Raw genomic sequence first — 14,380 nt, 5'->3', positions numbered from 1 at the left:
GCCCATGGGCAGAATAGGAGGGTTATCGAACGCACCTTCGGCCTCCTTAAGGCCAGGTTCAGGTGCCTCCATATGACAGGTGGATCCCTATTCTACTCACCGAAGAAGGTGTGCGCCATCATCGTCGCCTGCTCCATGCTCCATAATTTGGCATTGCAATGCCAGGTGCCTTTTCTGCAGGAGGATGATCCAGATGACGGTGTTGTAGCAGCTGTGGAGCCTGTGGAGCCTGTGGACAGTGATGGGGATGAAGCTGAGGAAGAAGAAAACGACAACAGGGATTCAGTCATACAGCAATATTTCAAGTGACACACAGGTGAGAACATTTTCTGGTTTAACATTACATTAACTTTCACACGTCTACCTCTATCCTGTACCTACATTTCACTCACTATTTGTTAATTGAGTTGTACCCTTCCATTTCAGTTTCACAAGTGTGGTAACCTACGTGTCAACTGCTTGCATCCTTCAAGGGCACGTGATGTGTGACATAGGTATGTTAGCCTTACAATGGGTAACCCATTATGACACTGTGATTGATAATACAAAGTACCAAATCATAGACTGACTCCAGATTTTTTGGTGTTTCAAGGGTGTTTATTTAAGTGCTCAAAAAATGAAGGGGGGTTGTAAAATGGTGATGGGTGATGTTGGAGGAATGTCCATGGCAGAGTCCAGTCTATTAGTCTCACAGGTGCACTGCCCATCTTGGCATAGGAAGTGGAGCTGGGGCATTTCGAATATGGACAGGGTAACAAAGTGGGACAGTGGGAGGACAATCAGGGTGGTCTTATTTCCTGGCGGGGGTCTTGCCATCTTGCTCTGTCCTGTTCCTGGATCTCAGGGACCGCTTGCGTGGTGGTTGTCCGTCTGCAGGGGGTGGGGTGCTGGTGTGGTGGTCCTGTGGCGGGGCGTCCTGTCCACTAGCACCGGCGGAGGTGGTGGGCAGTTCATCGTCCATGCTAGTGTCAGGGGCCCCTTGGAGTGCCACGGTGTCCCTCAAGGTCTTTTGAATGTCCGTCAGCACCCCTACGTTGGTGCCCAGGGCAGAGCCGATGGTCCTGAGCTCCTCCCTGAACCCCAAATACTGCTCCTCCTGCAGGCACAGGGTCTCCTGCAACTTGTCCAGGACCGTCGCCATCGTCTCCTGGGAGTGGTGGTATGCTCCCATGATGGAAGAGAGGGCCTCGTGGAGAGTTGGTTCCCTTGGCCTGTCCTCCCTCTGTCGCACAGCAGCCCTCCCAGTTCCCTGGTGTTCCTGTGCCTCCGTCCCCTGGACCGTGTGCCCACTACCACTGCCGCCAGGTCCCTGTTGTTGTTGGGGTGGTGGGTTAGCCTGGGTGCCCTGTAGTGGTGGACACACCGCTGATTGACCTGTCCTGGGTAGGGAGGTTTGGGCCCGCTGGGTGGGTGCTGTGCTGGTGTTACCAGAGGGAGGCAGCTCGGTGTTGGGCTGTGGCTGGGCAAGGGGAACCGACTGTCCGGAGGCCCACGATGGTCTGGGTTGGTCATCAAGATCCAGTGTGGCAGAGCTGCTGTCGTCACTGTGGGCCTCGTCTGGGGGTGGAGTGGTGTTGTCTGGACCCTCTGGTGTGGTGCTTCGGGTTCCTGCAGGGGTATGAGAACATGATTATTGCATGTGTGTGTTTCATGGTGTGCAATGGGTGGGTGTTTGTGTACCCCAGTGCAAGCATTCCAGTGTGGGGGCTTGTGTGATGATGGTTGGGGGGTTGTTCTGGGTATGTGCAGTGAGCATGCTTTAGTGAGGGGTGCCCATGCTTAGTTGTGTCATGCAGGGCTTGGTGTTGGGATGGGTGGTTTGTGTTATGGGTAGATTAGTGAGGATTTGGGGTGATAGGGGAGGGTGTAAGGGTGGGGGTGTGTGATAGCATGCAGGTAGGGTGGGGGATGTGATAGTTAAGATTTGACTTACCAGTGTCCCATCCTCCACCGACTCCTCCGAGGCCCTCAGGATGCAAGATGGTCAAGACCTGCTCCTCCCATGTTGTTAGTTGTGGGGGAGGAGGTGGGGGTCCGCCGTCAGTCCGCTGCACCGCGATGTTGTGCCTGGATACCGTGGAATGCACCTTCCCCCGTAGGTCGTTCCACCTCTTCCTGATGTCCTCCCTACTTCTTGGGTGCTGTCCCACGTCGTTCACCCTGTCCACTATTCTGCGCCGTAACTCAATCTTCCTGGCTATTGATGTGTGCTGTACCTGTGAGCCAAATAGCTGTGGCTCTACCCGTATGATTTCCTCCACCATGACCCTGAGCTCCTCCTCGGAGAAGCGGGGGTGTCTTTGGCGTGACATGGGGTGGTGTGTGTGAGGTGTGGGGTGGTGTATGTGGTGATGAGTGTGGTGAGTGTAGTGGTATGTGGTGTTTTGTGCGTGGATGTTGTGTGGGTGATGGTGTTGTGTGCCTCTGTGTGATGGGGTTGTCAATAGCTGTGCTCTCTCTCTGGCCTTCTCTCAGAATTTCTGGTTGTAGGGGTTTGTGGGTGATGTGGGTGTGTGTTTTATATTGTGTTGGGTGTGTGGGAGTGTTGTTTGTATGTGTATCAGGTGTGTGTATTTGGAATTGTCCAATGTGGCGGTGTTTTGTAGATGTTTGTGTATTTTGAGCGCAGCGGTGTGTACCGCCAATGGAATACCGCGGTTGAAAGACCGCCACGTGGATTTGTGGGTCGTAATAGCATGGGCGTGTTTCTGTTGGCGTGGAGGTGGAGGATTTGTTTCTGCATGTTTATCGCTGACCTTTGGTGTGGCGTGTTGTGTGGGTGTCTGAATTTCGGCGGATTCCGTGATGTGTGTCATAATAGCTGTGGCGGTCTACCGCCGCCGCTGCGGTGTATTGGCGGTCTTCTGCACTGCGGTATGCGCCTTATACCGCCAATGTTGTAATGAACCCCTATATGTTTTGTTCAGTTTAGCCACCTATTGGCTTTGACATGGCATTAGCCATTACATGTTGTATTCAGCTCAGCTGTCTATTGGCTTTGACATGGCATTAGCCATTACATTTTGTATTCAGTTCAGCTGCCTATTGGCTTTGACTTGACATTTGATATTTAGGTTAGCTGCCTATTGGCTCTAACGTGGAGTTAGACATTGCAGTTGAGACATTACAAATGAGCTGTGTTTTTCCAAGCTGTGTTTTTCCACAAGATGGACCAAGCTGTTTTCTTCACACCAGACCTTAGCTGATAAGAGCACGTAGATTTGGGGTTTACCTCGCAATCCAGTCTGAGAGGGAATTTGCTCAGGAGAACTGGCCCCTCTCCATGGTTATTCGGCTCTCACACTGAGTTTGCTTTTAAGGATGACTCTGGGCTACAGTGAGTTAGATTTGAATGTGCTTGACTTCAGACTGGAACTGGACGTCAGTTGCCCGTCTCCCATTTGGGTAGAGAATCTCTTTCTCGCAGTTGACCAGAGTCATCAACTTGCAGACCCCAGAAAGATGAAGCTGAGTATAGGCCCTACCGCCTTGCCCATACGGTGATGAATTTGACTTTTATGCTTTGGTTTGAAGTTGCACTTTAAATGTCTTTACCTATATTTGCTGTGTACATTGCAATTGAGAAGTACTTTGATATATTTTGCTTTCATTGCTGCGACTACTTTTAAACGTGTGCTTCCAATCTACTAATTTCGTCTCTCAGGAACTTGTGGGTGGGGGAGAATTAACAACAATAAATGTCTTCTTTAAAGTGCATTCCAGAGAGGTTCTGTAAGCTCGGTTGTGAGATAAGTGGGAAAGCAGAACAACATGCCAATGGGGCATGTGTGCGTTACATGTCAATTTCAGAAATGCATTTTTAATTTTAAAATTTGCACATGGTCTTGGTGGTAATTGCGATTCCTTAATGCCAAATTTGCATTAAGGAATTGCTTGATCCATGTGGTTTAGAAATCGCAAAAAAGGATTCCTTATTTGTGATTACTTATTTAGAGAATCGCAATTTGCGATTCTCTAAACGGGCTCACAAACTTAAGGAATCGCTATTTTAGCGATTCCTTAAATGTGCGTTGCGAATGCCTTTCATTAATACTGAAAGGCATTTTTGCATTCGCAAAAGGGCATTCGCAAAAGGGCATTCGCACCGTTTGCGAATGCAAAAGGCTTGATACATCTGGCCCTATATTCCCTTAGGAAGTAAATAATATACACAATATATACACTAGTATCCAAAAACAGTTAGAAAACAGTGCAAATAGTGAAAATCACAAAAGGTTGCAATGGGCCTAGGGTGCACACAAACCATATACTAAAATAGTGGAATGCAAAATTCAGTTTCCCACCTAGCAAGTGTAGTGTGTAGAAGGGCACTGGGAGTGTAAGAGAATACCAAAGATAAGAAATAGAACCCACCCCAGAGCCCAGGAAAACAGGAGCAAATCACAGTAAGTTTCCCGAAACACACAAGAAGCCATGATAGAAGATTATGTAAGACAAGAAGAGATTGAAAGACACCAACAATGGATTCCTGGATCTGAAGACCTGCGGATGAAGGGGACCAAGTCCAAGAAGCACTGAAGAGTCCAGGGAGAACAGGAGTCCCTGCTAACCCGGATGAAGCTGCAAAAGAAGAAGCACCGATAAAAAGACAAAGTCAGTTATGCACTTGAGAAGACAGATGTGGGTTCCTGGTTGGTGCAGAAGATGTCCCACGCTGGATGGATTATTGCAGTCTGGTTTGCATTGCTGGATTCTGTCAACAAGCCTTGGGACATGCAAAGCTCGCAGTTAGCGGAAGATGGCGCTGCCCGGGACCAGGAAGGACCTGGTGGCCTATACCCAGAAGAAGAAACAGAGGGGGCTCTCAGCAACTCAGAGAGCCCTCAGAAGACCAGGCAGTGTTCACAGGAGTCCCACAGCATGGGGACAAAGAAGGTGCAAATGGAGGCCCACGCAGCATGACACAAAGGGATCCCAAGCCGCTGGAAAACCACTCAGGAAGCTGCGCGTCACAGGATGGAGTGCTGGGACCTAAGCTGTGCTGTGCACGAAGAACGTCTTGGAAGGTCACACACAAGCCTTGGCAACTGCAAGTCATGCGGTGCATGGGGGTACTGTCTTGCGTGGGAAGGCAAGCTCTCACCTCCACCAAAGTTGGACAACTGGACGTTGGGACTGTCAGGGTCACTTTAGTCCACCACCCATGTTGCTGGATCCAGGCTTGTCATCTGGAGAGGGGACCTACGCCACCGGTGGGCACTGCAGAGAGGTGCCTGCTGAAGCAGGGAAGTGACTCCATCACTCCACAGGAGATTCCTTTGATTCTTCTGGTGCAGGCTGAAGACAGGCAGTCCTCGGAGGATGAGCGACCTGGAAAGTGTTGCAGTTGCTGGCAGAAATGGAAGATAAAATGTTTCTGAAGTGTTCTTTGCTTCTTTGTTGCAATTTGTAGAGTTCCTGGAAGGTTCAGCTGTGGTTCTGTCGGTAGAAGATGAAGTAAAGGATGCAGAGGATTCCTGCTGGAGTCTTGCAATCCGAATATGAAGAAACACCCATAGGAAAGACACTAAATAGCCCTGAAAAGGGGATTGGTCACCTGACCAGGAAAGCACCTATCAGGGGAGGGCTCTGACGTCACCTGCTGTCACTGGCCTCTCAGATGCTCCCAGAGTGCCCCACCACCTTGGAATCCAAGATAGTAAAACCCAGGGACACTCTGGAGGAGCTCTGGGCACCACTCCTAGGGTGGTGGTGGACAGGGGAGTGGTCACTCCCCTTTCCTATGTCCAGTTTCATGCCAGAGCAGGGACTAGGGGTCCCTGAACCAGTGTAGACTGGATTATGAAAGGTGTGCCCTTCAAAGCATTTCCAGAGGCTCTAGGAGTCTACCCCTCCCATGCCTGTAACACCTATTTCCAAAGGAAGAGGGTGTAACATCTCTCTCCCAAAGGAAATCTTTTGTTCTGCCTTCCTCGGCATGAGCTGCTCAAGCAACAGGAGGGCAGAAACCTGTCTGTGAGTAGGCAGCAGCTCGGGCTGCCTGGAAAACCTCAGAAGGCTGCAATGGCAACACTAGGGGTCCTCTAAGGAGCCCCCAGAGTGAATGGAATCATACAACCAATGCTTGCAAATGCCTTGGGGTACCATTCCAACATGTTTAATACCAAACATGCCTATGTTCGGAGTTATCATTATGTAGCTGGACATAGGTAGTGACCCATGTCCAGTACACACGCAAAAGTCATCCCTGCACTCACAAAATCCAGGAAAATGGTCCTGGGTGTCGTGGTGGCACCTCTGCTAGTGCAGGGGTGCTCTCACACACAGGTACTCTGCACCTTGTCTTCAGGGCTGGAAGGCCTGCAATAGGGGTGACTAAGAAGTGGCCTTGTGCAGCTTAAATAGCAGTAAAAGGCTGCAATGGCAGTCCTGTAGAAGCCTCTTCATAGGCTCCCTATGGGTAGCAAAAGAACTGCGCAGCCCATACAGATCTCCTGGAACGCCAATGCCCTGGGTACCTAAGGTCCATATAACAGGAATTTATAAGGGGGCACCAGAATGACAATTGTGGGTGAAATACTGGGTTACCAATATGCAGTGACATAATTTAGAGGAGAGAGAGCATAATCACTGGGGTCCTGATTAGCAGGATCCCAGTGAACACAGTCAAACACACTGACATCAGGCAGAAAATGGGGGTAACCATGCCAAAAGAGGGTACTTTCCTACAATTATCAATCTACAAGTGTAAGGAAATGCCTCCTTGGCATGGTTACCCCCTGACTTTTTGCCTTTGTTGATCCCAGTTATGACTGAAAGTGTGCTGGGACCCTGCTAACCAGGCCCCAGCACCAGTGTTCTTTCCCTAAACTGTACCTTTGTTCCCACAATTGGCACAGCCCTGGCACCCAGATAGGTCCCTTGTAAATTGTACCCCTGGTCCCAAGGGCCCTGATGCCAGGGCTGCAGCATGTCTTGTGCCACCCTGGCAAGCCCTTACTCAGCACATGCACACTGTCTCACAGCTTGTGTGTTCTGGAGGGGAGAAAATGACTAAGTCGACATGGCACTCCCCTCAGAGTGCCATGCCCACCTCACACTGCCTGTGGCATAGGTAAGTCACCCCTCTAGCATGCCTTACAGCCCTAAGGCAGGCTGCACTATACAACAGGTGAGGGCATATGTGCATGAGCACTATGCCCCTAAAGTGTCTAAGCAAAACCTTAGACATTGTAAGTACAGGGTAGCCATAAAGAGTATATGGTCTGGGAGTTTGTCAAATACGAACTCCACAGTTCCATAATGGTTACACTGAAATCTGGAAGTTTGATATCAAACTTCTCAGCACAATAAATCCACAATGATGCAAGTGTGGAATTCATTGTAAAATGCACCCAGAGGGCATCTTAGAGATGCCCCCGACTACCAGTCCAACTCCTAGTGCTAGGCTGACCAGTTTCTGCCAGCCTGCTACAACCAGATGCGTTTCTGGCCACAGGCCCCTCAGGGAGGAGGCACAAAGAGGGTGTAGCCACCCTCCAGGACAGTAGCCATTGGCTACTGCCCTCCTGCCCTAAACACACCCCTAAATTTAGTATGAGTGGTGACCCAGATTCCTGCAACCTACAACAAGAAGAAGGACTGCTGACCTGAAAGCCCTGCAGAGACGACGGAGACAACAACTGACTTTGCCCCAGCCCTACCGGCCTGTCTCCAGACTCAAAGATCCTGCACAGCGACGCATCTGACAGGGACCAGTGACCTCTGAAGCCTCAGAGGACTGCCCTGAACCCTAAGGACCAAGAAACACCTGAGAACAGCGGCACTGTTCAAAAACACCAACAACTTTGCAACTTTCAAAGACATTTCTCTTCTCGCCGGAAGCGTGAGACTTCACACTCTGCACCCAACACTCCCGGCCCGTGCTCTAGAGAACCAACACTGCAGGGAGGACTCCCTGGCAACTGCGACCTCGTGAGTAACCTGAGACAACCCCCCTGGACCTCTACAGCGACGCATGCAGAGAGGATCCAAAGGCTCCCCCTGACCGTGACTGCCTGGAACAAAGAACCCGACGCCTGGACCAAGCACTGCACCCGCAGCCCCCAGGATCAGAAGGAACTGAACTCCAGAGCAGGAGTAACCATTAGCTGACCCTCTGTCTAGCTCAGTCAGTGGCTGGCCCGTGAAGCTCTCCTGTGCCCTGCCTGCACCACTAGAGTGACCCTGGGTCCCTCCATTGATTCCTAATGAAAATCCGATGCCTGCTAAGCACACTGCACCCAGCTGCCCCTGTGCCGCTGAGGGTGTGTTTTGTGCGCCTACTTGTGTCCCCCCAGTGCTCTACAAAACCCTCCTGGTCTGCCCTCTGAAGACGCAGGTACTTACCTGTTGGCAGACTGGGACCGGAGCACCCCTGTTCTCCAAAGGCGCCTGTGTGTTTTGGGCCCTCCATTGACCTCAGCACCTGACCGGCCCTGTGTTGCTGGTGTGGTGACTTTGGGGTTGCCTTGAACCCCCAACGGTGGGCTGTCTATGCCCAAGAAACTGAACTTGAAAGTGCTTTACTTACCTCAGAAACGTAAACTTACTTACCTCCCCCAGGAACTGTTGATTTTTGCACTGTGTCCACTTTTAAAATAGCTTATTGCTATTGTAACCTATACTGTGTATGTTACTGCTCTAATTCAAAGTTCCTTACTTACCTGTGTGGAGTACCTTGCATTTTATGTATTTACTTCAAATCTTGAATCTTGTGGTTCTAAAATAAATTAAGAAAATATATTTTTATATATAAAAACTATTGGCCTGGAGTTAAGTCTTTGAGTGTGTGTTCCTCATTTATTGCGTGTGTGTGTACAACAAATGCTTAACACTCCCCTCTGAGAAGCTGATTGCTTCACCACACTACCACAAAATAGAGCATTATAATTATCTAATTTTGCCACTATCTTACCTCTAAGGGGAACCCTTGGACTCTGTGCATACTATCTCTCACTTTGAGATGGTAAATACAGAGCCAACTTCCTACAACAAGGTAAGGGAACGCAAATGGAAAATGATAGATGATGGGGCTTCAGATGAGAAGAAATGGTACAAGTGCTTGTTACCAACATGTAACGCCACGGTGGAAGAGCATTGTCAAGATAAATAATGTAACACTAGCAATGCCTGTGAAAAACTGAAATAATCGTGGTTTGCCTTTTACCAAAATACACTAAGGCAAATAAAATACATATTTTACTGTTAAAACATTTGTTTTCATGTAGTCTTTAGAACTGCAATTTTAAAGAACTTCAGATAATAGGTATTACTATTTTGCATCTTAACTATGCACCATTTGTTAACCTCCATAGCGAAAAATTGTAAATTTGCCCTGCCAGAATTCAGCTTAGTGAACTGGAGGTCATGCCTGAAGTCAGAGATGAGCACTGAGTCCATTGAGTCATGTTGAGAATCGGGCGACTCAGGAAACTGGAGGAGCCTGCACAAGATACCATGGTATTGTCGCACAGGCTCTCATTATTTTAATGAGACTACTGGATTTAAGTGGCGGGATTGACTGCAGTGTGGGAGACTGAGCCAGCGTGTGAAAGGAGGGGCAGGGCTGGGCCATGGGAGAGGGAGTGGAATCTGTGCACTTAAGTGGAAAAGTGTGTTTGGCGGCCGGCTCAGGCCAGCCAAACACCCATGAGCACATAGAATTGTCCATCCTGACTGTGTTACACAGTCAGTTTGGAAAAATTGCATAGACTCCCATGCAGTATCTGAGGGCAGAACAAGCCACTCAGACCAAACCTGGCGCTGCTCTCATACTAGTATGGGAGCAGCATCAGGATTGCATGGGGAGCCTGTGCTGATGTCCCAGGGACTTCTGTGACACCACAGAGATGAGGAGCAATGCGGCAGGTGGCATCGACAAAGTACGTTTAAAAAAAATATATGTATATATATATATATATATATATTATTTCCCCCGTTCCCCCCTGCTCCTGCCCTTTAGATTTGCGGCAGCCGCCCTTGAAGAATGTTTCGGTAAAATGGGAGAGCAGCCATCATTGAAAGACTTTTGTTTAGATGAAAGATAAGACAGAACTTCTCATATTAACATGAATGAGATATCTGGACAGTATGCTAAATAAACACCATACTATCATAGCTTAAGTAGTTAGCGCCTCAAGACCCTCACAGGTGATTTGCCTCACTTTAGAAATGTTTGATAGATTGAGTTATGCAACATTCAAGAAAATTATATTTCATAATTGTTTATCTTCTTTGATTCACAATGCTACCTAAATTAATTAGGATAGGAAGATGATAATATTCAAAGAAATAAAGGACCATAGATAACATTACTAAGGCTTTTTTTGAGACATTGAATTAGCAAACATTGTTCATTTATTGCAAAAGTCTATATAGCATTGATTTTTGTAATTCAGAAATGGAAAACAGACAATCACCACAAATTAGTGTTCCAAAGTGTAAACATAGGGGTCTCTTCTCTGGTATATGCAACTACACAACAGCCAGAAGTATAAAACTAACATTCTTATCAAACATCACACTAAGGAGACACAAAATGATTGTATATTGTGCCAATTGATGTTCTGATGTTCTGAATTTGGGGATAGTGACAGAGGTACCCAATCAAGAATCACTTATGAAATGAAATGTAGTTTATGTAGCACAGCTTATCACCTGTGAAGATGATGGTTTACGATTTAAAGGCCACTGCTAGAGAAGCTTGAGTCCCCTGTATCTGTAATCCAGAGGGCATTGTTGATGACTTGCAGGGTGCATAAGGGACATAATGCAATCAATAACCATGATGTAGTGTGCATTGGCCTATATAGTTCAAAAGGTACATCTCAAATGCTTTCCATGGACCTTACCCGGGAAAGGAAGATTGATGATGGGGCACTAGAGGATCAAGATTGAGTTTCATCATCTGACCAACTTCAGCGTGAACGGTTAGATTCCAGTTTGATGAGATATTTAATGATATATAAGTTTGCTTTAAGGGCTTGAAGGATGTTGATCAGATCATTGGTATAAAAGGAAAAAAGAGTGTTGTGGGGAATAGTCTAAGAAGGTGAGAGAGTGACAGAGATGTTTGTTATTCACCTCAGAAAGCATCTATCCCTGTGGCTCTCTTATGATTCACATTGTCAAAGCCTCTTTGGGCCATTTCTGGCTTGACTAAAGTTTTATATCATCTTTGCAATTCTTAGCATATTACATATATTACACATGGCTTACCAGTAGGAAATATTTGTGGGACCAACAACCTTCTTAGCCTCTTTGATCTGAGCTTCGCTGATGTCTATACCAACCACTTTCTGGAAGTGAGGTGCCAATACACGTGTGCTCTGTCCAGTCCCACAGCCAACATCCACTGCCAGCATAAATGGCTTTCCCTTCTGATAAAGAAAAGATATTGTGTTAAAGAATTTGGCTAGTCTTTCAAGTGGAAGCAGAAAAACATGCTGAGATGTTTGGTAAGAAATCTTAATAGAAATTTTGGAGTGTTGGCTGCAGCAGAATAGGTATTTGTGTCTGCACATTTATGCACATAGGATACAGAACTTTGGGCCACATATATAAAGTTTTTTTCTCATCGCACACGTCACGATTCACAGAATCAGGCTGTTTGCGATGAGAAAAAAGCATTTTGCGATGTACAGACCCCTTTTTTGCAATTTGATAATCTATTTACCAAATGGCAAAAATGGTTAGTGAGTCGCAATTAGGAAGGGGTGTTCCTTTCCTAATTGCGAGTCGCAGTGAGAAGTAGGATTGTTTTATGACCGTGAATGAGGTCACAAAACAATCACAATTAGCACCACTTTCAAATTGGTGCTAACCCATTCGCAAACAGGAAGGGGTCCCTTTGTGAATGGTAGCGAAAATACGTTTTCAGAGCAGGCAGTGCTCCCACGGACCACTGCCTGCTCTGAAAAAGGTAAAAGAAAACATTTTATTTTTGTTTTTAAAATGCATTCCGTTTTCCTTTAAGGAAAACGGGCTGCAATTGAAAAAAATAAAACAGTTTTATTTAAAAGCAGTCACAGACATGGTGGTCTGGTCTCCAGCAGGCCACCATCCTTGTGAGAGCAGCCATTCCCAATGGGGTAGCAAATTGCGACCTACCTCATGGATATTAATGACCCCATTGGGAATTGCAAACAGTGTAAAGTACACTGTTGTACATATGGTTTTGTAGCTCGCAATTTACGACTCACAAATGAGCGCAAATTGCAAGTCGCAAAACTCTGGATCGTACATCTGGCCCTGTGTACTTCAGTAAGATGCAATGCAACTGATAGTTACAAGCTGAAAGAGTATGATGATGAGTCAGTGTGAGATAGTATAGTAAAATGCATTTATGTTTCCAAGGTCTGAAACAAGGGTAGCTTTGGGCAAAATATTTTAGCATTCACTGATTTGATTTTGATGATGGGAACTTTTCCTCTGTACAGGGAAGTGGTGACAGTGTTGCTACCCATGAGAACCTGTTGGTGCTCTGAAATTAGTGGATATGAGTAATTGTCAAAATCCTGAGATTCTGCCATCAGGTGACACTACATGAGGACCTTCTGCATGCCTGCTGCCTTTATGAATATGAGTTTGGAACATGTGCTGAACCTCAGTATTGAAAACCTCTTGGAAATCAGAGCCACTCTAGATTCCATTCCAGGGTTTACGTTTCAACCACAAATGCATTATGGTACCATGTAGTCCTGATCATGAGTGCTGGCAGGGAGGCTTTGGGTGACTCTCATTATACTTGGAAACATAGCTTACCACTTCCAGCATGCTCATGTGCTTCCTTGCATGAATCCCTGTCATATTTTGAAAAAAGATCCGACCCATGTTCCACTCCAGCTTTTTGTTCTGCCCACTTTGACTGTTCTCACATGCACTGTGCTGCAGCCTGCTCACACCTGTTTTGAATTCCAATCACCCTGTGTGGCTGTGAGCTGAGAGGTTAGATTTAAGCCTCAAAACTTGTGCTTTAACTCCTGTTGTTGGATGCTCTTGCTTGCCTCTCAAGTTGCCTGCACTCCTGAAACCCTGAGAGGCGTTACTGATTCCAGCTACTGCTTTTTCCAGTATCCTGTTTTCCTGTTGCTGTTCTGAGCAGCATTGTGTTTATGTGTTTCCCTGTATCTCAGTCCCACCTTCCTTTCTAGCCTGATATCCTGATTTCTCTGTTTTCCCTGTTGAGCTTCTAACCTCGTATTCATTGAATTGGCAGTGGCCCCCTTGGGTCTCTTGTTCTGAATCTCTGTGCTGTCTTTGTTCAGAATTCCTGTGATTTTCCCATGATCTCATAGGGCATTTCTTTCCATTGCCTGTTGGGTACAGCCTAGAGTTCCTTGCTCTGAATCCTAGTCCCAGTTTTCCTGTACCAAACTAGCAATTTTGTACCAGTGCCTGTTGGGTACAACCTTATGTTCCTTGCTGTGAAGCCTACTTCCAGTTCCCCTGTACCAACGGGGCATTTATTGTTCCAGTTTCTGCTGGGCACAGCCTGCCCTTGATTCCTGTTCTTTATTTCTGAATCCCTGTTCATACCTCCTTGTCCTGTTTTTCTCCTTGTCTGATTTCTCTTCTTGCCTGTGTTCTGGTTATTTTTCCACTCTGGTTTTCTGTTCTATTGCAAATTTTGTCTACTGTCTGATGCAGTCCTTTTACAGTGTGACCTCTGGTTTGATCTCCGTTCCAAGAGGTATCGGAAAGAATTATGTTGTTGTGCCTAGGTCCTTTGAGGTCTTAGCTGTCTCAGTGTTGTTCTCAGTGTTTTTTTCAGTCAGCCATCCACCTTGCACTGAGTAAAACAGTCTCCATACAGCATGGCCGCTATGACTTTCCTGTATGGCTGTTAAGAGTAATCGGCTGGTGTCAGTCCAAATAACTTTCTCTAAGCAATCAAGAGGCCTCTTGTTCATATATCAGTACACCCCTTACTTTGATCATACTTTGTTCTTGTCTGTCTCCTGTCCTCAGTTGTTTAGTAGCCTCAGGTATACTTTGAGTAGTCTGGTATTACCTTGCCTTGTCTCCTTGCTAAGTGTTACCTCTGAAATCACTTGGCCCTACCTTTGTTCTTTGACAGTAATACGAGGAATGGAAAGGGGTGTGTAGGAACATGATTAGTAACTGAATGAGTGATTCACCATATCTATGTAAAGTGCACCACATGAACGCATGTCTTGGCACCACAAGATGGGTACAGACATCACTGGGGAGAAATTTGAAAACCAGCATTAAGACCTCTGTTGAGTAAGAATTGACAGAGAATTCTGAAGCCCACTGTTACTCTTGAAAGTGCACCTTAGTGCTGAAAGGAAGTTTCTGGAAGCTGCGGGTGTAGTTGGTGCTTAAGAGTCATGCTTTCAGGATTTCCCAGAACTGG

At 46.8% G+C, this 14,380-nt stretch overlaps 1 protein-coding gene across 1 annotated transcript in view; it reads right to left on the bottom strand.

The window, feature by feature from the left end:
• The window catches only part of LOC138247432 (putative methyltransferase DDB_G0268948), a 114,472-nt gene that overhangs the window by 66,874 nt on the left and 33,218 nt on the right, over positions 1 to 14,380 (bottom strand). Inside the window, exon 2 of the mRNA XM_069202063.1 lies at positions 11,221 to 11,381. Within this exon, the coding sequence (XP_069058164.1) occupies positions 11,221 to 11,381 (161 nt within the window). The remainder of the gene's footprint in view (positions 1 to 11,220; positions 11,382 to 14,380) is intronic.

This window comes from Pleurodeles waltl, chromosome 7, assembly GCF_031143425.1.
Source record: "Pleurodeles waltl isolate 20211129_DDA chromosome 7, aPleWal1.hap1.20221129, whole genome shotgun sequence".
Lineage (NCBI taxonomy): Eukaryota > Metazoa > Chordata > Amphibia > Caudata > Salamandridae > Pleurodeles > Pleurodeles waltl.
This window is presented reverse-complemented; position numbering and strand designations above follow the sequence as displayed.